The following is a 24185-nucleotide window of genomic DNA, read 5'->3' as shown; positions in this document are numbered from 1 at the left end:
TACCTCTTAGCTTTCTTTAAACCACCTCGCTCTCTTCTTTCTATTTAAACCTTTCACCGCCGCGCGCGGACCCTCTTCACGTCAGCATGCATCCGGTCTGAAAGTGTTTAGTTATTATTATTTTACAATATTCCCGTGCGCGTGCACATTTTAAGCCGTTCCTCAAATGAGAAGACGGAGAAGATGGAGCTTCATATTCTAGAGCACAGCCTGAAAGTGGCGAGTATAGAAAAAGAGGGACTCCAGGTCTGCACGCACGGATTAATTAAACTCGCTTTCCTGGCCTCCAGAACAAGGTACGCAACTTCAAGACGCGACGCGAGGACACACACACACACACACACACACACACACACACACACACACACACACACACACACACACACACACACAGTGTCATTTCGCTGCTTAGTGTGTGAACACTTCAGCAAATCTAACGCCGGCGGCTGCGTGCACGTGCACGTGCACTGCCGGTTCACGCATTCTGCCAGTTGTGTGTTTGTGTGTTTGACGCTACACAACGTGTTGGTCCCAGACTACACAACGACAGTCTTCAAGGCCTCTCCTCGTTGTAGCTTTGTGCCATCTGTAGCTGGGGGGACGCCAGAGAGAGAGAGAGAGTGTGTGTGTGTGTGTGTGTGTGTGTGTGTGTGTGCTGTGTGTGTGCTGTGTGTGTACTGTGTGTGTACTGTGTGTGTACTGTGTGTGTGCGTGTACTGTGTTTTTGTGTGACTCTCTCTACTGTGAGTGTGTGTGTGTGTGTGTGTGTGTGTGTGTCTAGTCTGAGCTTGAGAAGGTTCTGGTGAACCTGCATGATGTCATCTGGTTTTCACCAGAATCCATCTTCTCTCTGGTCTGGTTACTGATGGAGGACTATAGAGGACCAGGACTACACTGAGACTATAGAGGACCAGGACTACACTGAGACTATAGAGGACCAGGACTACACTGAGACTATAGAGGACCAGGACTACACTGAGACTATAGAGGACCAGGACTACACTGAGACTATAGAGGACCAGGACTACACTGAGACTATAGAGGACCAGGACTACACTGAGACTAGAGAGGACCAGGACTACACTGAGACTAGAGAGGACCAGGACTACACTGAGACTAGAGAGGACCAGGACTACACTGAGACTAGAGAGGACCAGGACTACACTGAGACTAGAGAGGACCAGGACTACACTGAGACTAGAGAGGACCAGGACTACACTGAGACTAGAGAGGACCAGGACTACACTGAGACCATAGAGGACCAGGACTACACTGAGACCATAGAGGACCAGGACTACACTGAGACCATAGAGGACCAGGACTACACTGAGACCATAGAGGACCAGGACTACACTGAGACTATAGAGGACCAGGACTACACTGAGACTATAGAGGACCAGGACTACACTGAGACTATAGAGGACCAGGACTACACTGAGACTATAGAGGACCAGGACTACACTGAGACTATAGAGGACCAGGACTACACTGAGACTATAGAGGACCAGGACTACACTGAGACTATAGAGGACCAGGACTACACTGAGACTATAGAGGACCAGGACTACACTGAGACTAGAGAGGACCAGGACTACACTGAGACTAGAGAGGACCAGGACTACACTGAGACTATAGAGGACCAGGACTACACTGAGACTATAGAGGACCAGGACTACACTGAGACTACAGAGGACCAGGACCACACTGAGACTAGAGAGGACCAGGACTACACTGAGACTAGAGAGGACCAGGACTACACTGAGACTAGAGAGGACCAGGACTACACTGAGACTATAGAGGACCAGGACTACACTGAGACTAGAGAGGACCAGGACTACACTGAGACTATAGAGGACCAGGACTACACTGAGACTAGAGAGGACCAGGACTAGTCAACACACAGGTTCGATGTCTAAAGAAACGATCAATTCCTTCTGAGCTGATCATTTTTTATTGAACCGGAACAAAACAACACAAACATGTAAACAATAGAATCTGCTGATGCAGCAAAAAGAGTTTTTGTTTGGTCTGCACGTCACGCACAAAGCTACGCTGACGCAACTCTTACGTGTTGTGTTGCGTTGTGTTGTTGTCCTCGCCGCGTTTTGTCCATTTTGCATCTGGAGATTTCTCCTAAATTTCATAATGCCTCATTTGCATATTTAAACATAACATTTCAGAACACTTGCAATGCAACAAAAGTATGATCTTAATGTCAGTAACCGGGGAAGTCCCGTGGTGATGTGTATTAGTTTATTAGTTTTACACACACACACACACACACAGGCTTTGTTCATGCATCCTTCAGAAACAGATTTATACAAGATCTTATGATAAAACACGACAGTATTTTGTGATTTATGGAGCGATACAAATCTATATTTAAAATGAATTATTTTGTAACCTTTGACTCTAATTTGGTCACAAATTAAACAAGAATTTTTAACCCTTCATCCAATGTTTTCTGCTCTGGAAATGCTTATGTAAAATAGTTCCTTAAACCACCTTGTAATACAAAAAGTAATTGTTTTAATGTAAGTGATCAAGTGGGGTAGTTTAATGGTGTTATGAGCTAATGTTTGTACCCAAGTACACACACAAATACTTTTCAAATCCAACCAGAGTCAGTTGGACACAAGTTTTTGGGGCAAATCCTTAAGTGTTTCACCTTATTTGAGTTTGGGTTTATTAATGATTAAAATATGCTTCCATCATCCGAGCGTCTAGTTTATTTTTCGACCCGAGTCGTCTCCGTCCTCCTCCGCCTGTTGAGGGTCGATAAGCTTTTTATCTTCATGGAGCTTGTGAACGCTTCAGTGTGGTTCTTCTAAATCAAAGTATTTATATATTCTCCCGTCTCTTTTCTCCAAACTCTGCCTCTTATCTGAGTTGCACGCTTTCACACAAATTGACTTATATTATTCATTTAAGACCACACTCAAGATGGAGGACATGCGTTAGCGTTAGCATGACTTGCACAAAGCTACATGTCCCAATGCAATGCCTTTCTTCTTCAGCGCCTGCCATGTTTAAGATGCAGCAATCAATATTTTTAGAAAAACAATAGATAAATGACACAAAGTAATGAGAGGAGAAAAAAAGGTGTTTTTTAAGCCTTTTTCAAAAACCCAAGCCGGCATGATTCACCTCTTTCACCTGCATCCAAACTCGTGACTTGTTGCCGCTGCGCTGTGTGTTCATGAGGTCTGGAGCGTCCAGCGTTCACACAAACATGTTGGTTGTGGTTTTGCTCCGTCGGTGTTTTGCAGTGTGAATGAATTTAAAGGCTCTCTGTGAAGTTCCTTGCGCACACACAGAATGTGTGTAACGGGCCGGTGTGACGACAACATGTCACAGAAAGAGACTCAAGATGACCACGAAGGAACACACAAGAAGTACAGAGAGACACAACATTAAAGAAGTACAGAGAGACACAACATTAAAGAAGTACAGAGAGACACAACATTAAAGAAGTACAGAGAGACACAACATTAAAGAAGTACAAATAGACACAAAAAGAAACAAAGAGACACAAAACAGAAACAAAGAGACACAAAAAAAAAACAAATGAACTACAAAGAGACACAAAAAAAAACAAATGAACTACAAAGAGACACAAAAAAGAAACAAAGACACAAAAAACAAAGGGACACAAAAAGTAAACAAAGAGACCAACACAACTATAAAAAGAAGTTGTTAATCGCTGATGTTTGTGATATTTGAGACACATTATCATCATGAAAACACTTTCAACAGTTTGAAGACTTGAAGCTCTTTTGTCCTCTTTATCTCCTCTCTTCTTCTGCCTCTCTTCTTCTCTTCTTCTGCCTCTCCTCTTCTTTCTCTCTTCTTCTGCCTCTCCTCTTCTTTCTCTCTTCTTCTTTCTCTCCTCTTATTTCTCTCTTTTTCTGCCTCTCTTCTTCTCCTCTCTCCTTCCTCTCTTCTTCTGCCTCTCTTCTTTCTCTCTTCTGCCTCTCTTCTTTCTCTCTTCTTCTGTCCCCCTCCTTCTGTCTCTCTTCTTCTGTCCCCCTCCTTCTGTCTCTCTTGTTCTGCCTCTCTTGTTCTTCCTCTCTTCTTCTTCCTCTCCTCCGTTCAGATGCAAGTTCTTCAGCCTGACGGAGACTCCAGAGGACTACACCATCATCGTGGACGAGGAAGGCTTTAAAGGTGGGCCTCTCTCTCTCTCTCTCTCTCTCTCTCTTCCCCCCCCCCCCCCCCCCTCCCTGTGGGGTCTTTTAAAGTCGCCGTGGCAACCTCAGACCTGAAGAGGTCACATGGTGCATCCTGTGACGGGCTCCGGCTCCTCGTCGTGTTTGATCTCACTTTGTCATGGCGTCCGGGCTCCGGGTTTGGCGCTGGCCTGATGGCGTGACCTCGTGTCTCTTCCCGAGGCGACCCTCCTGGGTTGCCCTGGAGACGGCGGGCCGCTTGTTGCGTAACAGGCGCAGGTATTTTGTGCCGGCGCCAGACTCCGGCTGCTTTCTGCTGAACTCTGAAAGTAAAGCGAGCGACGAGAGAAACAGACTTTCATATTGTTCTGACCTTTTTATGATGGAGAGAATTATGTTTCAGGGACGATTAGACCTGAGCGTCATCACGTCTGAGGATTACTAGTATTGTTATTTTATATATATATATCTTTACTTACTTATTATTTATTTAATTTTTTTTGTTGTTCGTTTTTTACTGTTGCATCTTTACTTATTTACTTTACTAAATTTTTATACTTTTCATTTTGTATTTTTATATATATATATATATATATATATATATATATATATATATATATATATATATATATATATATATATATATATATATAAAGGAGGAATGTGGTCTAATATTCAGTCTGCCACAGAAAAATGGAGGCTGTGAATAATATTCCATAAGAAATAATACAAATGCATTGTCAGTAGCTTTATTTGATATGGCATCTCAAAATCAAACAAACAATATCAATAACACACAAAGAGACAAACACCATGTGATCTAAAGATTAAAAACAGGAACTACAACACAAACAGTCATGCTCATTGCTCGTTCTGACTTCCCAGTTTCTTTTCTATTTATTCCAAACTGGTCTTGAAAGAACGTATCATAATGTGTGAATACAAAGAGTATAAAAAGTTTAAACATGACATCGTACGATATCAACACAGCCGTGTTTTACGATCACTTTCAGAGAAAGAAACGAGTCTCTTTTAGCTCGTCCTAAATCTGTATCCTCCCCGGCGGTCTCTTCTGACTCGATGTCTCTGTCCGTCCTCAGAGCTGCCGCAGTCGGATCACATCAGCGTCGCCGACGCCACGTGGCTCGCCCTCAACGTGGTGTCGGGCGGCGGCAACGCCTCCAACTCGCAGCCCATCGGAGTCACCAAAATCGCTAAATCCGTCATCGCGCCGCTGGCCGACCACAACATCTCCGTTTTCATGCTGTCGACGTATCAGACCGACTTCATTCTGGTGAGTGTGGTTGTATAGAAGTCTATGCTTCATGTGTTAAAGCTGCATTCTCTCTCCTGACCACCAGTGGGCGACTCCTCTGGTTGTATAGAAGTCTATGCTTCATGTGTTGAAGCTGCATTCTCTCTCCTGACCACCAGGGGGCGACTCCTCTGGTTGTATAGAAGTCTATGCTTCATGTGTTAAAGCTGCATTCTCTCTCCTGACCACCAGGGGGCGACTCCTCTGGTTGTATAGAAGTCTATGCTTCATGTGTTAAAGCTGCATTCTCTCTCCTGACCACCACGGGGCGACTCCTCTGGTTGTATAGAAGTCTATGCTTCATGTGTTAAAGCTGCATTCTCTCTCCTGACCACCAGTGGGCGACTCCTCTGGTTGTATAGAAGTCTATGCTTCATGTGTTGAAGCTGCATTCTCTCTCCTGACCACCAGGGGGCGACTCCTCTGGTTGTATAGAAGTCTATGCTTCATGTGTTAAAGCTGCATTCTCTCTCCTGACCACCAGGGGGCGACTCCTCTGGTTGTATAGAAGTCTATGCTTCATGTGTTAAAGCTGCATTCTCTCTCCTGACCACCACGGGGCGACTCCTCTGGTTGTATAGAAGTCTATGCTTCATGTGTTAAAGCTGCATTCTCTCTCCTGACCACCAGGGGACGACTCCTCTGGTTGTATAGAAGTCTATGCTTCATATGTTAAAGCTGCATTCTCTCTCCTGACCACCAGGGGGCGACTCCTCTGGTTGTATAGAAGTCTATATAAGTGACTCTACTTCTCTCTTGATGTATTCCCTCAGTAAACATTATAAACATGAGTTTATGTCTCAATCTCTAGTTTCAAGTCTTCTTCTATACAGCATGATGTTCATTTAGTACATGATGGTCTGTTAGTCAAACAGACCATAAAGCAGGGGACGCTTTAGGGGCGGGGCTACAAGGTGATTGACAGGTCTCTAACATGGAATTGTCTCCGTTTTTAGCTGCGTTCAAGTTGCATTATTTGTCTGTTACGCAACGGCAACACAACCGTCTCCGTCCACGGCGTCCGACATGAAAAAGCAATAACCTCGCATGGCGTGCGTTGGCCTCTCGGCTTCCACTTCCTTTTGATTCGGGGAGGAATCCTCTCCCTGGCAGCGAGGCCTCCTGGCCACAGGGAGTGTTTTTTCTCCATCGCTTCTCTTTGGTGGGAAAACAAGGTCTGCTGAGCGGCTCCGGCATGTTTATGAAAATGAAAGAAAACCTGTGTCCACGTTGATAATCTGTTACGTAAAGAGGATCAGCGGCTCAGCCTCGAGCTGGAATTCCAGGTATCGTACTCGGGGCCCGTTTCCTGTCTTTACCCACAATCCTAATTATCGGTATTTCATTTTTTTTTTCTTCATACAAACCCCGCTGCGTCCTCCACCCATCTTCTCTCTCTCTGTCCTCGTCTCACGCTGTGTCGGATTTCATTACTGAGTCTCTGAGCGGACCAGCTTAAGATGTGTGTGTGTGTGTGTGTGTGTGTGTGTGTGTGTGTCCTTTGTGTTACATAAAGCGGGGAAAAAAACCTGACCGCAATGTTTAATACACTCATGTAGACGAAGCATGAGGATCCTGAGTCGAGCTACACACCAGCTCCTCGACTCCAAGAGTTGTGTAAAAGTGGTGTAAATGTGTTATATTCATGTGTTCATGACGTTCATTTAGTTATAAATAATGAATCTGCTTTTAAAAGAAAGAGGCTCAAAATATCAGCAGCATACATACAGGCATCTATATAAATGTTTATTCTAATCAAATTATTGTCTCTCATTCATTTGAGTCATTTAAGGTTTACTGTATGCTTTGAATCCTCATTGTTAGTTTAAATACTACATTTTATCACTTTTTACTGTTCACACACACATTTCACACAATGTTTGCTCATGGACATTTGGTTTAAAGTCATAGAAATATGGTTTAAAGTCATGGAAATGTGGTAAAAGTGATGGAAATTTTATAAAAAGTTCTCGAAATTGGGTGAAAAGTCATGTAGCTCCATTGCTCACAATGCGTATGAACCCTGCGTTGTATCTTCCGTGCTGTGTGAACGTTTGCTCTCGACTCGTTTTGGTCCTCAGGTCCGAGAGCGAGACCTGCCGCTGGTCATGCACACGCTGTCGTCAGAGTTCACGCTGCTCCGGGTCGTCAACGGAGAGACGGTCGCCGCCCGCGACCTCGGGGTCACCAACGGCTTCGTGAAGCCCAAACTGGGTAGAGCCTGAAAGCCAGCAGAACATTCCTGCTCTTATTGCGTTGTATCGGAGAACGTTTGGACACTGCAGCGGATATGATGTAATGTTCTGTGTTCCTCCGTCCTTCTGGTTCTCCAGCGCCCCGGCCCGTCATTCACCCGTTGTCGAGTCCCAGCAACATGTTCTGCGTGACGAGCCTGGACCCGGACACGCTGCCCTCCGTGGCCACGCTGCTCATGGACGTCATGTTCTACTCCGGAGGGTGAGACGGGGAACCGCGAGGCCGCGAGGGGATTATTAATCCAGATCTTTAACGTCGTGAAAACACACTGAAGACACGACTTCTTCTTGTACTCCTGGTTGTTTTTTTTTAAAGGTTTTGACTTCCTTCAGAAGCGTATTGTTCTAGAAAGTAAAATAACTATAATGTTGATTCATGGTCGCACAAAAACCATGAAACCTAATGACTTTGAAACTGCTCTTTTTAGTTTTGACTTTTTAGTTTCATTTCAGTTTACATTTTTCAGAATGGTTTAGTTTTACTTTTTATGAATACAAAATAACTTTCAAATATATATTTTATTATTTTAATAATATTTTAAAGATTTTTTGTATTTTTTTAAATAAACAAAAAAACATTTAAAAAAATATTATAAAATACTAAAAAAATATGTTATATTTTTTTTTATTATTATATATATATATTAATTTATTTTTTTTTTAATTAAAACAAAATAAATAAAAGGCTTTTTTTCTAGTCTGGTAAAACGTCTCACAGCGACATAAACACTGTGCAGGACCATAATGTTTCATCTTTGCGGTACTTTCTCCTTCTCTCTCCCTCCCTTTCTCTTCCTCCCCCTCTCTCTCTCTCTCCACCTCTCTTCCTCCCCCTCTCTCTCTCGCCCTCTCTCCCCCTCCCTCCATCCCTCCCTCCAGGCTGAAGGAGGCCGGGGCCTCCAGCGAGGACTCCAGCCACATCCGCTTCTTCTCCTTCTCCCTGATCGAAGGCTACGTCTCTCTGGTCATGGACGAACAGACAACTCAAAGGTCGAGACGCACAAACGCACAAACGCACAACGCTGTATTTATACGGCTGCTGTGTGACTGACCTCACTTGTTCTTTAAAGATGTTGTTTTTCTTTTAGTCACTTAAGACCAGGACATTATGTTTATGCAGGGTGAACAAATGCGTGATTGTTGTTGTTTAAAGGGGGAGGGGGGGAGGGGTGATTAGTTTGTTCCTAAGCAACAGCAGTGCAGTTCGGCATATACAATGTACTTGCGTCACAGCGGGTTTCTGACTCATTTGTCCCCCACTGGGTCCTCGTCTTCCTCACAGTAAAAAAGCTCTAATTGAGCAGAAAGCACAAAGAAACCTGAGCAGCTGCTGATCGCCACCAGCGTCCAATCACAGAAGACTTCCTGTTGCGAGTCACTGACGTTTAGAAGCCGAGCGGAGGTTCTGATGACTGAACGGTTCTGATGACTGAACGGGCCGACCGGGCAAAGACCCGGGGGCCCGAAGGGTCAGGGGCCCCTGTGACCTTCACCTAAGAAATGTCACTCAAAGAGACACAAAACAACTACAAAGAGACACAAAATGACCAAAAATAGACACAAAAGAACTACAAAGAAACACAAAATGACCACAAAGAGACACAAAATGACTACAAAAGAAACACATGACTACAGAGACACAAAATGGCCACAAAGAGACACAAAATGGCCACAAAGAGACACAAAATGACCACAAAGAGACACAAAATGACCACAAAGAGACACAAAAGAACTACAGAGACACAAAATGACCACAAAGAGATGCACAACAACTGCAAAGAGATACAAAATGACCACAGACACAAAACAACTCATAGAGACCAGACATGACAACAGAGACACAAAATGGACACAAAACGACTACAAAAGAACACCAAACAACGACAAAGAGAAACTAAAAAACTACAAAGAGACATAAAATTACAAAAAAGAGAAACTAAACAACTCAAAGAGACTGTAAATAACCACAAAGATACAACACAGCCACAAAGAGACTTCAAGTGGCGACAAAGAGACACAAACGTGTGTCAAAGACACAAGATGGCCGTGTTCCTGTTCTTCTCCTGCAGCATGTAGGTCATCCTTGTCGGACCTCATGCGTCGCCTTAAAGGAATAGGTCACTCATTTCACTTCACAGCGGCTCTCTTGTGCCGTGCGGCAGGTTGTTCAGCAGTAACACAACTCACCTGAATGGTTAATAGTTAGCTCCACACAGTGTCTGTTCACGGTGTCGGGTGTCGACAACCAGAGCAAAACAACACAAGTCATCGGCGTTAAAGTCTTTTTCTGTTTTTTGAGACCGGCACATTATTTGGTGACTGGAGTCCACAGCTTTGATCACTGTGACTGACCTGGATCTCCATCAGGGGATTCCTACTGTCACATCTGACATGTCACACAAAGAGACTCATAGCACGCAGGAAGACACACAAAGAGACACAAAACGACTAGAAAGAGACTAGAAATGACCACAAAGATAAAGAAAATAACTAGAAAGAGACTAGAAATGGCCACAAATTTCTAGTCTCTTCATTTGTGAGAAACAAAACAACTACACAGAGACTAGAAATGACCACACAAAGACACAAAACAACTACACAGACTAGAAATGACCACACAAAGACACAAAACAACTACACAGAGACTAGAAATGACCACACAAAGACACAAAACAACTACACAGAGACTAGAAATGACCACACAAAGACACAAAACAACTACACAGAGACTAGAAATGACCACACAAAGACACAAAACAACTACACAGAGACTAGAAATGACCACACAAAGACACAAAACAACTACACAGAGACTAGAAATGACCACACAAAGACACAAAACAACTACACAGAGACTAGAAATGACCACACAAAGACACAAAACAACTACACAGAGACTAGAAATGACCACAAAGATACACAAAACGACCACAAAAAGATTTAAAGTGACAACAAAAAGACACAAAATGACTACAAAATGATTTAAAGTGACAACAAAAAGACACAAAATGACTGCAAAAAGAAACACAACAACTAGAAAAGACAGTAAATAACCACAAAGATACGAACACTTTGATGACTGTAAACATGTTCACCATCAGTGTATTTTGTGTACTCTATAGTATTTGAAGTAAAAGTATACGTTGACCTCTAATCTGTTCATTTCTTCGCTCTTTGTTCTCAAGGTTCCCCAACAACGTTCTCTTCACCAGCGCTTCTGGTGAGCTCTGGAAGATGGTTCGGATCGGGGGACAACCGCTGGGGTTCGGTGAGTATTTACAGTACATAGATACACATATATGTACATACATAGATACACATGTATGTACATACATACATACACATGTATGTACATACATCCCTTCATCGATCGTTGATATTGTTTATGGTTTCTTTGCAGACGAGTGCGGCATCGTGGCTCAGATATCAGAACCTCTGGCGACGGCCGACATTCCCGCGTACTACATTAGTACCTTCAAGTTCGACCACGCGCTGGTAAGACGGGACGCGACCCAGCGCGTTTTTTAAGTAAAAGGGAAAAAGTATTTTCGTTAAAATGTACTTAAAGTACCAAAAGTAAAAGGACTAATCATGCAGATCGTCGTATTTCAAAATAAATGCAATACATTGTGTTACTGGACTGAAAGAGGAATGAGTTCAACACTTTAATGGTGCAGCTGCTAAAAGGAGCGAAGACTCTCATCTCCTTACATGATTTGATTTTGTTTTAATAATCTGAATAATCTGAAACTACAAATAAATGAAGTGGAGTAAAAACTACAAGATTTCCCATTGAGATGTAGAAAACCGTAAGTATAAAGTTTCATACAATGGAAATACTCTAGTTTGTGTACTTTTAGTTAATGTACTTTATTGGAGACATTAAAAGATCTTTTAACATGTTTCATTGTTTTCTGATGTTTTCGGATTGTTAAGTGTGTGTGTGTGTGTGTGTGTGTGTGTGTGTGTGTTTCTCCTCCAGGTTCCAGAAGAAAACATCCAAAGCGTGATCGGAGCCCTGCGGACCAAGAGCACGGCCGAGTGACGCAAAGAAAAAAAACTAAACGACGAAAAAGTCTCTTCGTTCAAACTTCTTTTCTTTTTTTTTATTGTGTCCAAAAAGTGCCAAGAGCTCGTTAGCGGACTCCTGCGGATCGGCTCCGAACGGAAAGGGAATCGAACCCAGGAAGGCGCGGGGGGTTGAGGGTTTGAGGCTCGCTGTCCGCTCTGCTTGTCGTCGCTTTAGTTCACCAGACTGATTTATTTTTCCTCTCTGAAGCTGCTTCTCCCCCGTGAGCAACAAACTGTGTTAGTTACACAACTCCACCACGCAGAGACCACGAATGTACTCTCAAAAACTATATATATATATATATATATATATATATATATATATATATATATATATATATATATATATATATATATATAATCTCAAGCTCTCCTTATTATTTTGTTGCGTTCCGCAGGTCGCTTTCTCAGTGTCGAGATGTTTGAATGCCTAAACCGATGTCGTGTGTGTGTGTGTGTGTGTGTTGTCGGAGGTGATTCTTGAGGTCTAATGTGTTTTCCACTGAAGTCAAACGTCTCTTTTTAATTGTAGTTTTGGTCTGATTGTGTTGGAGTCCCTTGTTTTTAAATTCTCGTGCGCAGACGCAGGAAACGATCATTTGAGCAATACGCATTCACGCTGTGAGCAACCGGGTTGGTGAGTCACTCCAAATGAGTTTGTGAGTTTTTTAAACAAACAAAATGATAAGAGGTTATTTGCCGAGCAGCCGGAATTCATGTGGCGTTAATCATCATCATTTATATATTTGATTAGTAATTTAAATCATGTTACAAGTTTTAATGATATAACTTCTTTAATGGTGAAAAAAAGCTTCTCTCAATCTAATTGGTTTGAAAGTTGAAAATAACAAGAATAATCGTTAAACTTTTGAGAATAAACTGAAAAAAAATAATTGAGACTATATTCTAGAAAAGACAAAATGCAAAAAAAGAATCGTCTTTTTTTCCCATTTATGCCGGTTGCTAAAAATCTAACGTACATTTTGCTTAATCTTAATAATAGAAAAATAAAATCATGTTTTCTTTATTTTGAAGTAACTGTAGTGACTGACAGGTCTCTTCATGGATCCTGTTGCTCACACCGTGAAACTACGACCCGACGACCAAGTGCAATGATGAAGAAATACTTTACTGAGTACATCACTGAGTACATTACTGAATACATTTCTGAGTACATTAGAGTACATCACTGAATACATTACAGTACATTACTGAGCCACTTTGTTCCTAGAATAATGACAATAATAAACAGTTATAAGCTACGGTCACACAGGGAGGAGGTGACGCCCCAGTGTCTGCACTTTAACGCAGGTGTGTGTGTGTGTGTGTGTCTGTGTGTGTGTGTGTGTGTGTCACAGGCCTGCTGTACTGATGTGAAAGCAGGAGGGTTATTTCCGTCAGAGCGATCGGTCCACATTGGGGACATTTCTGTTGGTCTTAAAAGCGTTTGGTTGTGTTTTCATTTCTTTTTGCTTTCAGCCTCCTAACAGCCTCCTTTCTTCTGCTCGGACGCGATTAGTAGAAACTCTTTTATTTATCAGTGTTTAAACTCGAGGGAGTCGACGGTTCATTTTCAAAGACAAACCAGTTGAAGAGCGAACGTCTTGTGTCTTTTTTTTCGTCTTTTTCTTTTGGGAGCTTGTCGCGTGTTTTTACTGTCTTTGCTTAACAGAGATTATCCTCTCACTGTTATTGGCTCCCATGTGTCCTTTTAAATCAATAAACTGGTGACACCTCAGCCCAACGTGGTCGTCAGAGCCTCTGGATTTACTGTAAATCTGATTATTTTTGTATTTTTTACATAGAAACTGGGAATTAATACGCTACAGATTGACAAAATGTCCTCTTTGACATAAAATAATGCAAAAAACATGACAATACAAGTATTTTTAAGCGCATATATGAATATTATCACTATATGGGAGGTAAAAGAATATAATGTGACATGCAGCAGAGATACATAACAAGCACAACACAGACAGAAGTAGAAGATGTCACCTTGTGCTCGTTAAAACCCGTCGAGCACAAACTGCAGCAGCGTTGTTGTCGAGACATCAGTTCAACACGGACGCGTTGTTCTCGAACAAAAAAGACACTTAAAATGAAAAAGAAATGACAAGCAGTTACAAAATAGTACTGGTCTTTTTCCTTATGAGTAACATTGTTTGAAAATATAAAGTTCATCTTGAGAATAAGAAAATTATGATCTTTGTAAAAACAAAAGCATGTTCCCTTGAAGATGAATCCTAATGTTTTAGGAGATTGTTAACTCGTTAATTCACAATGTTTCAACATTATTGGTTCACGGCCACATGTCCCCCAAAAAACTACAACATGCTAGCAGCATGGTCTGGTCTTAGCTTAAAGCTAATACTAGCAAACAGAAGAAATATCTTCTCTATGACGTTTGCTAGCATTAGCTTTAAGAGAATTGCTTTTCTGTTTGCTAACATTAGCTTTAAGAAATCTCTTTTGCTAGCATTAGCTTTAAGCTAAGACCAGACCAAGTATGCAACCTGATTGTACTCCATGAAGCAAAGATACATTTTTATTATATTATTACATTTGTTAAAGAACATTTAATCATGTCATCTCCACCGAGCCGGTATGAAAATCTGATTCTTTTTTTAATCTTTTGCAACCAAACAGAAAGACTGCGCCCCTCAGGGGATCAAACCCTGCAGCATCTAGCTGTGAGGCGACGTCGCTAACAGCTATTGTGATGTAACTTTAATTATAACTTCACATGTAACACACACACACACACACACCTGCTTTTCTGTGGGTGTCTCCACCAATGAGATGCCCCTTCTCCCCTGCAGCCTCTGCAGGGGCGACAGCAGGTAGATCTGCTGTCTGTATTATTTGAGCTGAGTCAACAAAGCAGAGAACAGCCAGGTCCTCGTAGCCTCCACACACACCACCTTTTTCTCTGCTTGAGCTCACTTCAGCACACAAATGATGGAGGAAGAGGAGGAGGAGGAGGACGCAGCTGCAGAAACCCTCTGCAGAGCGAGGTTAAAGGAAAGGCCATGCTCTGTTATTGTTTTACCTCATTGAATCATCGTTCTTCTTACATAATCCCTGAGAGTTCAACCTGCTCACTGATTTAAACTTTACCTGCCAGAGTGGAAGAGTGGCCTTTTTTTTTACTTTGGTGAACTGAAAATTACCTCAAGCTGTCAAATAAATGTAGTGGAGAGAAACGTATAAAGTAACAGAAAACCTCAAGAACAGTATGAACCTAAAAGTTGAATTTAAGTAAAAACCCAGTGTCTTTCCCGGTCGACCTTCTCGAAGTAAAGTGAGACGTGTCCGTGTCCACTGCTCTGCACTCGGCTTGAGGTCAGCGGAGGGACGAGAGGGTCCTCGCCGCCTGCGGAGAGCAGCTGGCTTCCAGAGTCCAAGTGGCCCCGGATCGGGTCCCTGAGGCACCCCCAGAGAGAAGGAGGAGGGAGGAGGAGCGGTCTGCAAAAAAACATCCCAAACCTTTCATCCACTGCTGCTCACAGGAGGAACTTCACCAGCGCCACCATGTGGTCGACGCCACACGCTACGTCCACCACCTGAACAGAACATCAGAAAAACTTTACGCAACTTGTAGTTTCTTTCCGACGGATTGATCGTTGATACACAGTCGACAACCTTTAAGTGTCTTAACACTTGCATTCTCTTTACTGGCCAGCACTTTTTAATCCCAAAGCAAACATCTGCACACTAGTATAAAAGTATTAAAAAAAACAATCACACACGAGCTCGAGCTTTTATTCCGAGCTCACAGACAGGCGGTCTATCCTTCAGCTGCACGGTCGCCTCTTTTGTTTGCACGACTAATATTGAATCAGTGTCGTCTTACCCTCCTCGGTAAAGCACTGGTCGTCTCTCTCGCCCGATGCCCAAACAACCTCTCACATCATTCCCTCCAGACGCAGAGCTCGCCTCAATCCGCATCGCAAGTCTCTTTGTAATAACACAATTGTTACTCAAAGAGTGAAAAAAGGAGAACAGAAAGACAATCCGATGTGTATTAATGTAAGCAGTAATTGATTAATAACTTCACAAAAATCACAGTGTGTCAAAAATGTGATTTGCGCAAACAAAACTAAAATCACAACAATAGAACATGTTAAGAAATATGAGCATGAAAGAAGACAGCTAGTTGGAAGCCTCAGCAAGGAAAAAGTACAGTTAGATATAACAGATATTCTGCAAAAGAACTCTAGGACGTACTATCAAGTACAAAAACATATTATGCACAATGTGTAACAGGAACTTTTTTTTTTCTTGAATGAGCCTTGAAAATGTCACATGTACTGGACATGATGAACGTGTAAATATATATATATATATATATATATATATATTTTAAATTGTATTGGGCCATTAAACAACAAACGCACTGACCTGTTCTCACCAGCAGGGGTCAGCAGGCGGTCATGTCTGAGGGACCGCAGCTCTTTTATCTTATTGTTGACCACGTGTTTATGACGTCAGAGCAGGGCGGGATCAAAAGTCCGACGCGCATCTACTGCGCATGCGTAGTGCGGCGATCGATCCTGCGGACTGGCTGATCTCGAACCAGCCGAGGAACCGCTCGCGAATCGAGCCCCAAAACCCGCCAAAACCATTTCCGGACCATCAGTCACGTGGTGCGGCCGTGTGACGAGGCATCTTACGCCTCGTGTCGCCATTCTCGAACGTCTTCCTGGATTTACTCGACGAGAGGACACGTCACTACTGACCGGAACAGAGCAGCGATGGATGAACTGCTGGATGTCGGCTTGAACCCCGCAGGTTGGTGCCTTTTTTTGATCTCTCCTCTCGCTGGAAACAGATTAATATGCGTTTTTCTCTGTACTTGTGTACTTGTGTTCTCGTGGACTCGTGAAACGTCATCAGTCGCAGCCCAAGGAGGCTACTGTTCCAATTCAAAAGTCTTGTGCGTACTTGAGACAGCCAATATCCCAGAATGCATTTTGCACCAGCAAACGGAACAATGGCGGTTGTATGGAAGCCCATTTCCGGCACACACACAAAACAAGAATAGGACCAAATACTTTTTTTTTTTGTAAAAACTTAGGACCAAAAAAATGAAATAAAGTAAATGACGATAAAAAAAATTAGGGCCCCCCCCCCCCCTCCCCTCAAAAAAAAAAGAAATGAGGACAATAAAAAAAATGCCTTTTTTTTGTTGACAAAAATAAAAATACAAACATCTAAGCAATACGTTATTTCATCCCTTTAGTTTTACAATACCTTCATTTAAATATATATTGTTCATACAACAAAACTAGTACGAGTCACATAATAGTCTAATCTTGTTTCAATTCACGTATTCTTTTAATTTAACATTGCAAGCACATTGCAAGCACTGTTTTATATTCAAGTGCTCTCAATGGAACAACAATGACAACAACAACAATGTACTTTGTGTGTACATATATTAGCCACAATTATATTTAGGCTGTAACTGTAGTTTTGACAATTGTACTCAGTAGTCGAGTTCTCATTTCTCCTGGAATGAAACAGGAAACTTTTTTTTTCTTTGCCATTTTTCAAGTCAACAAAAAAGGCTTTTTTATGGTCCTCCATTTTTTTTTTTTTGGTCCTCCATTTTCTTTTTTTTTCTTTTTTTTTTTGCTCTGATTTTTTTGTGTGTGTTGCAGGAATGGGCTTCCATACAGATGACATAACTCACAACTGAAAGTTGACATTCACTGAATACTACCTGGCTCTGATTTCTCCGTAGCGATAAAACATGAAATGTAAATCAGTCTAAAGTCACCGTTGTCCATAATGTGCTCCCTGCAGATGTTCAGCAGCTGTTGGCGATTAAAGCAGATGTCCCCCTGGAGTGCTTGGACCAGGAGGACCCGGAGCCCCTCCACATAAAAGAGGAGCCGGAGCCCCTCCACATAAAAGAGGAGCCGGAGCCCCTCCACATAAAAGAGGAGCCGGAGCCCCTCCACATAAAAGAGGAACAGGAGCCTCCTTACATAAAAGAGGAACAGGAGCCTCCTTACATAAAAGAGGAAAAGGAGGTCCTCCACATAAAAGAGGAAAAGGACCCCCTCCACATGAAAGAGTTCACTATTGTTACTGTGAAGAGTGAAGATGACGAACCTCAGACCTCACAGCTTCATCAAAGCCAGAAGGAGGACAACAGAGAGGCGGAGCCTCCAGCCAGCACTTCAGCAACACCGATAAAGACAACAACTGATGGAGAAGACTGTGGAGGATCAGGACCAGCCAGGAATTCACATTGTTGTTCAGATCCAAATGCTGATGATGAAAAGGCTTCAGAATCTTCTGAGACTGAAGGCAGTTATGGTGTTTGGCAAGAACCTTTATCAGATTCTGGACCTGAAAGTGAAGACAGGGACCATGTTTGGAAGGAGACCAGTTCACCTGAGTCAAACAAATCCTTCAGCTTCTTCAAGTGTAGTAAACGGTTTTACTACAAGGGGTTTCTGCAGAGACACATGATGTGTCATTTTGGAAAAATGTCTTCCAGCTGTTCGGTTAGAAAGAACCGAGTGAAACAAAAGGGAGAATCACGGCTAAGAGTTCTTACAAGAAAGAAACCATTCAGTTGTAATGTTTGTAGGAAAAGATTTACACAACAGGGGAGTCTGACGAGACACACTCGTGTCCACACAGGAGAGAAACCATTCAGTTGTAGTGTTTGTGGGAAAAGATTTACAGACCAGGGGAGTATGAAGAGACACATGATAGTCCACACAGGTGAGAAATCATTTGGTTGTGATGTTTGTGAGAAAAGGTTTACAGTGCAGGTAAGTCTGAAAAGACACATGATTGTCCACACAGGAGAGAAACCATTTGGTTGTGATGTTTGTGGGAAAAGATTTAAGCAGCAGCCACATCTGAAGTCACACATAAGAGTCCACACAGGAGAGAAACCTTTCAGTTGTGATGTTTGTGGGAACAAATTTACACAACAGGGGAGTCTGAAGACGCACATGAGAGTTCACACAGGAGAGAAACCATTCATTTGTGATGTTTGTGGGAAAAGTTTTGCAGTACAGGGAAGTGTGAAGACACACATGAGAGTCCACACAGGAGAGAAGACATTTGGTTGTGATGTTTGTGGGAAAATATTTACAGAACGGGGAAATCTGACGACACATATGAGAGTCCACACAGGAGAGAAACCATTCAGCTGTGATGTTTGTGGCAAAAGATTTACAGTACAGGGAAATCTGACTACACACATGAGAGTCCACACAGGAGAGAAGCCATTCAGCTGTGATGTTTGTGGGAAAAGATTTACAGTACAGGGAAGTGTGAAGACACACATGAGAGTTCACACAGGAGAGAATTGGTTTCTTTCAGTTGTGAGGGATTAATAATGTAAATTTTTGTTGTTCTCTTTGTCTAGTGTGTAAAATATTTCAAATAATTTGTTTGTAAATGAGATGGAAGGCAAAGTGTTTTCTGAACATTTGATTAATCTTAATTCAAAATAAAATCATCAGATCCATCTGTAATTGAGGAAAATAAATCTTCATTTTAAAACACATATTTCCGTGTAATATTTTCAAATCGGCATGAAAAGAAACTCATACAAGTCTGAAACTTTGGTGACACTTCAAATTGATTTTGATGCCTCCATTGATTTCCCCCCCCCCCCCCCTATTGGATTCATGATCCACAGCGAGAGAACGTCCCTCTTTAGGGAGGGTGGATCTGGTATGCAGGGCCTCTCTGAAGCACAGGTTGACCTCACGTGACCTCTTCTGGTTCTTGGAGGTGTGGAGGGAGACGCACGGAGACAGATGTGCGTGGTGTGGTCGGGGTGCGGGCTGCTGCTCTAGAGAGTGCACGAGTCAGGCTACATACTGTAGCTGGTAGTTGTTGTGGAGGTCCATTCTGTGGACTGGGCTCGTCTCTCGGAGCCTCCGTTGTTCGTCTCCACGTCTAAAGCAGAGATGTTGAGACTGTTGATGAAGCAGCGAGTCCACGCGGTCGTTGAAGAGTCTTTTGCGAAGTTGGACAGATTAGCAGCAGATTATGAGGAGACCGTTCCTCGTTTGAGAGAACATGAGCTACACAGATCAGGTTTGTGCCTTTTCATTATTCTCTTTTTTTCAGTAAAGATGGTTATTAAATCCAGTTTTCTCAAAATCTGGTGCAATCCCTAATCAGACCGAGATCTGGTGAAAATCCTTTGTCCTCTCTCTGGTCATCAGCTCTTGTGCCTCACAGACACACTTAACCCCTCCTCCTTTTCTTCTAAAGCTTGCATGATCACTAATACTTCTGCTGTTTGTGCGGTTCCTTTATTTTCTTATGTGTCCGACTCGTAAGTCCCCCTCTTTTTCTTTCTCTTTAACTCTCTCATGCTCTCCGTGGCTGGAGCTGGAGTGCGGGGGAGAGGTTGTAAATACCAGTCTAGGATCCTCTGCATACTACATTGGGTTGGGGGAATCATGAATTGGTTGTGGGGTGTCTAATCTCCCCCTTTTCCATTAGTGGTTAAATAACAAATCAGATTATAATAAAACCATACAGTGACCATTTTATACATACAATTACGCGTCCTTCATAATATCCCTTATTAATCATCATATCCCTGTACACATTAAACATTAAACCTGGTTAGTTGTGTTTTTATTCGTCAGAGAAGTTTCCTTAAACATAGTTATTGATTATTATTCAGCACAGGACACTTTTTTCTCAATATTTAATGAATTGCACACAAAAAGTAAATATTGAATACAACAGGTTTCCTGATTTGCCGTTTGTCTTTGGTTTCTTTTCTCGTGCCTCCATCTCAGACCTGCAGAGTTGTCGTTGCCTTTAACACAATAAAGTTCTGATGATGAGGACGTGATGACTGAGTCCAGTTCAAGGTTGAGAGACAACAATACATCTGGAGGAGCTTTGGCCCATCAGCACCAGCAACAACAACCAAACTACTGATTCTCTTAGTTTTTCTGAAAGTCCAGTAGAGCTTATCATCACATTGCGGCACAGTGTGGACAAAAATAACTTTACATGTCCATGCATCACAATAGAGTGCTGCAGGGATGACAATCTTTTGAACTCAGCATTTCACTTGTTCCCTAAACAAAAGGCCGGTGGGATTCTTCCACTGCGAGGCCGCCGCCATGTTGAGAGCCGTGCAGAGGGAACAAGCCTTGCAAAAGGCGTTGAAATGTAAATATTGGGTTATTATATAATGATATTGACATTATTCATACATCTGTGAAACTGTTTGGTTGCCTCTAGAAAATAGTACAAATAAAAAAAAGGTTTTCTAGGTGACACTAGACACTAATTGGATCCGGCAATAAAAAACTGTCTACTTTCCCGCTAACAATCCTTTATATCTATTCCAAGAACCTTCATGTGAGTTTACAGTCACATATAAGCTTATTTAAATAGAATTATACATGGGATCTGTAAAATAAAGTGTAACAAAAAATTCAGTAACTCAAAGTAGACTTGTATGAGTTTATTTTCATGTAGAAATATGCATTTTAAAATACAGATTAATTTCACAGAGTTTTTAGTTTCCTCCATCACAGATGGATCTAATGAATTCATCAGATGTTTAGAAAACACTTTGCCTTCCATATCATTTAAAAACAAATCACAGTTGAAATATTTTACACAATAGACAAAGAGAACAACACAAACGTATATCATTAATCCCTCACAACTGACAGAAACCAATTCTCTCCTTTGTGGACTCTCGTGTGTCTTCAGACTTCTCTGTTGACAAAAATGTTTTCCCACAAACACCTCAACTGAATGGTTTCTCCCCCATGTGGACTCTCATGTGTGACTTCAGACTTCCCTGTTGTGTGAATATTTTCCCACAAACATCACAACTGAATGGTTTTTCTCCTGTGTGGACTCTCATGTGTCTATTCAGACTTCCGTGTACTGTAAATCTTTTCCCGCAAACATCACAACCAAATGGTTTCTCTCCTGTGTGGACTCTCATGTGTGTCTTCAGATACCCCTGTTCTGTAAATCTTTTCCCACAAACACCACAACTTAATAGTTTCTCTCCTGTGTGGACTCTCATGTGTGACTTCAGACTTCCCTGTTGTGTGAATCTTTTCCCACAAACATCACAGCTGAATGGTTTCTCTCCTGTGTGGCCTTTCATGTGTCTATTCAGACCTTCCCGTACTGTAAATCTTTTCCCACAAACATCACAACTGAATGGCCTCTCTCCGGTGTGGACTCTCACGTGTTTCTTCAGATTTCCCTGTTCTGAATATCTTTTTCCACAAACATCACAACTGAATGGTTTCTCTCCTGTGTGGACTCTCATGTGTTTCTTCAGACTGTCCCGTACTGTAAAACTTTTCCCACAAACATCACAACTGAATGGCCTCTCTCCGGTGTGGACTCTCATGTGTTTCTTCAGACTTCCCTGTTCTGAATATCTTTTCCCACAGACATCACAACTGAATGGTTTCTCTCCTGTGTGGACTCTCATGTGTCTATTCAGACTTCCCTGTTCTGAAAATCTTTTCCCACAAACATCACAACTGAATGGTTTTTCTCCTGTGTGGACTCTCATGTGTCTATTCAGACTTCCCTGTTCTGATAATCTTTTCCCACAAACATCACAACTGAATGATTTCTCTCCTGTGTGAACTCTCATGTGTTTCTTCAGACTGTCCTGTACTGTAAATCTTTTCCCACAAACATCACAACTGAATGGCCTATCTCCTGTGTGGACTCTCATGTGTTTCTTCAGACTTCCCTGTTCTGAATATCTTTTCCCACAAACATCACAACTGAATGGTTTTTCTCCTGTGTGGACTCTCATGTGTCTATTCAGACTTCCCTGTTCTGAAAATCTTTTCCCACAAAGATCACAACTGAATGGCTTCTCTCCTGTGTGGACTCTCATGTGTGTCTTCATCTTTCCCTGTTGTGTAAATATTTTCCCACAAACATCACAACTAAGTGGTTTCTCTTTTGGCTGTGATTCTTTCGTTTGCTTCACTCTAAAACATTTATTTCGAACCAAACAGCTGGAAGACATTTTTCCAAAATGACACATGTGTCTCTGCAGAAACCCCTTGTAGTAAAACCGTTTACAACACTTGAAGAAGCTGAAGGATTTGTTGCCAGTGTCACATCCCACATGACTGACAAGGTCCATGCACTCAGGGGGGACATCTGCATCAATCGCCAACTGCTGCTCGACATCTGCATATGGAAAATTTAATGTAAAAGATTGCTTTTATACCAAAGGTAGGCAGATGTCACACACATTTCTTACAATGATATTAATATTTAGATTAATATTGATGATATTAACACATTAAAGAGCATTAAGTATCAAAACTATGGAATATACAATACATTTACATGTTTCATTAATAAATCCACGTCTGATTCTTTGAGGAGAGAAATCAATTTATTTATTTATTTAACAATATGTTATGGAGTAGTTGCAACCAATCCCTGCCTTAGGCTCTCCGCCACAATATTTTTAGGGTATAATTTTAAAGACTATAAACTGAATAGTTTCCTCGCTTGAACCGGAAATTGTTCTGCGCCGCCATTTTGACCCAAAGCTCTCCACGAGGGAATCCCGTAAAAAAAATTTTTAAAAAAAATGGCGGACCAGAGAACCGCGGGGTGTTTAAAAGTTCCTCCCTGCTGAATGTAATCAGAGAAGAAGAGCTGGAAACGAAACATATTCACCAAAAGTCTCGCTGACTACAATTATTGACCTGAAAACGGACTCAGATGTGACTTAAACCCGTAAAACGAGCACGAAGACCGGGAACAATAATGAAAAAGCACAAACCTGATCTGTGTAGCTCATGTTCTCTCAAACGAGAAACGGTCTCCTCATAATCTGCTGCTAATCTGTCCAACTTCGCAAAAGACTCTTCAACGACCGCGTGGACTCGCTGCTTCACCAACAGTCTCAACATCTCTGCTTTAGACGTGGAGACGAACAACGGAGGCTCCGAGAGACGAGTCCAGTCCGCAGAATGGACCTCCACACAGCGCATGCGCAGTAGATGTGTGTCCGACTTGATCCCGCCCTGCTCTGACGTCATGAACACTCGTTATTAAAATGACTCAGTAGGAACCAACGGGCTGGCGTCTGAGTGCCACAGACCGTGTTAAGAGAGACACACAGCTGGTTTTGATACTGAACCCAAAATCACAATAAAAAAATAAAAAAAGTTTGCTATAACAGCTTTAAAACTATTTTACATTTTTTTCCTCGGGTGCAGTGACCTGTTTTCGCCACCAGGGCTCAGCAGTCAGTAACTCTTCATGTCTGACGGACAGCAGCTCTCTCCCTTTAGCTTTTTTTTTTTAAATCATACTTTTACTTAGTTATGACTTGTTTATTCTTATTAT

General features: G+C 42.1%; 2 protein-coding genes and 1 pseudogene across 2 annotated transcripts; 2 read left to right on the top strand and 1 right to left on the bottom strand.

The window, feature by feature from the left end:
- On the top strand, positions 1 to 12082 carry castor2 (cytosolic arginine sensor for mTORC1 subunit 2). Its single transcript, XM_068579863.1, has 9 exons — positions 1 to 296; positions 4097 to 4167; positions 5270 to 5463; positions 7566 to 7698; positions 7818 to 7941; positions 8619 to 8729; positions 10925 to 11007; positions 11140 to 11234; positions 11722 to 12082. Exons 1-9 carry the CDS (start codon positions 184 to 186, stop codon positions 11782 to 11784), a joined length of 987 nt encoding a protein of 328 aa, XP_068435964.1. The 5' UTR covers positions 1 to 183; the 3' UTR covers positions 11785 to 12082.
- Positions 12083 to 16359: 4277 nt separating this feature from the next.
- Positions 16360 to 19387, top strand: LOC137787422 (gastrula zinc finger protein XlCGF57.1-like). The gene is made up of 2 exons (XM_068579845.1): positions 16360 to 16604; positions 17622 to 19387. The coding sequence occupies exons 1-2, from the start codon at positions 16568 to 16570 to the stop codon at positions 19175 to 19177; spliced, it is 1593 nt and encodes a 530-aa protein (XP_068435946.1). The 5' UTR covers positions 16360 to 16567; the 3' UTR covers positions 19178 to 19387.
- Positions 19388 to 21727: 2340 nt separating this feature from the next.
- LOC137787427 (gastrula zinc finger protein XlCGF57.1-like) lies at positions 21728 to 23804 on the bottom strand (annotated as a pseudogene).
- Positions 23805 to 24185: the final 381 nt, after the last annotated feature.

Source organism: Clinocottus analis, unplaced genomic scaffold, assembly GCF_023055335.1.
Source record: "Clinocottus analis isolate CAN_PGR_092001 unplaced genomic scaffold, fCliAna1.0.p SCAF_17, whole genome shotgun sequence".
NCBI classification, from domain to species: Eukaryota; Metazoa; Chordata; class Actinopteri; order Perciformes; family Cottidae; genus Clinocottus; species Clinocottus analis.
The sequence above is the reverse complement of the archived record's forward strand: the minus strand, read 5'-3'. Positions and strand labels throughout refer to the sequence as shown.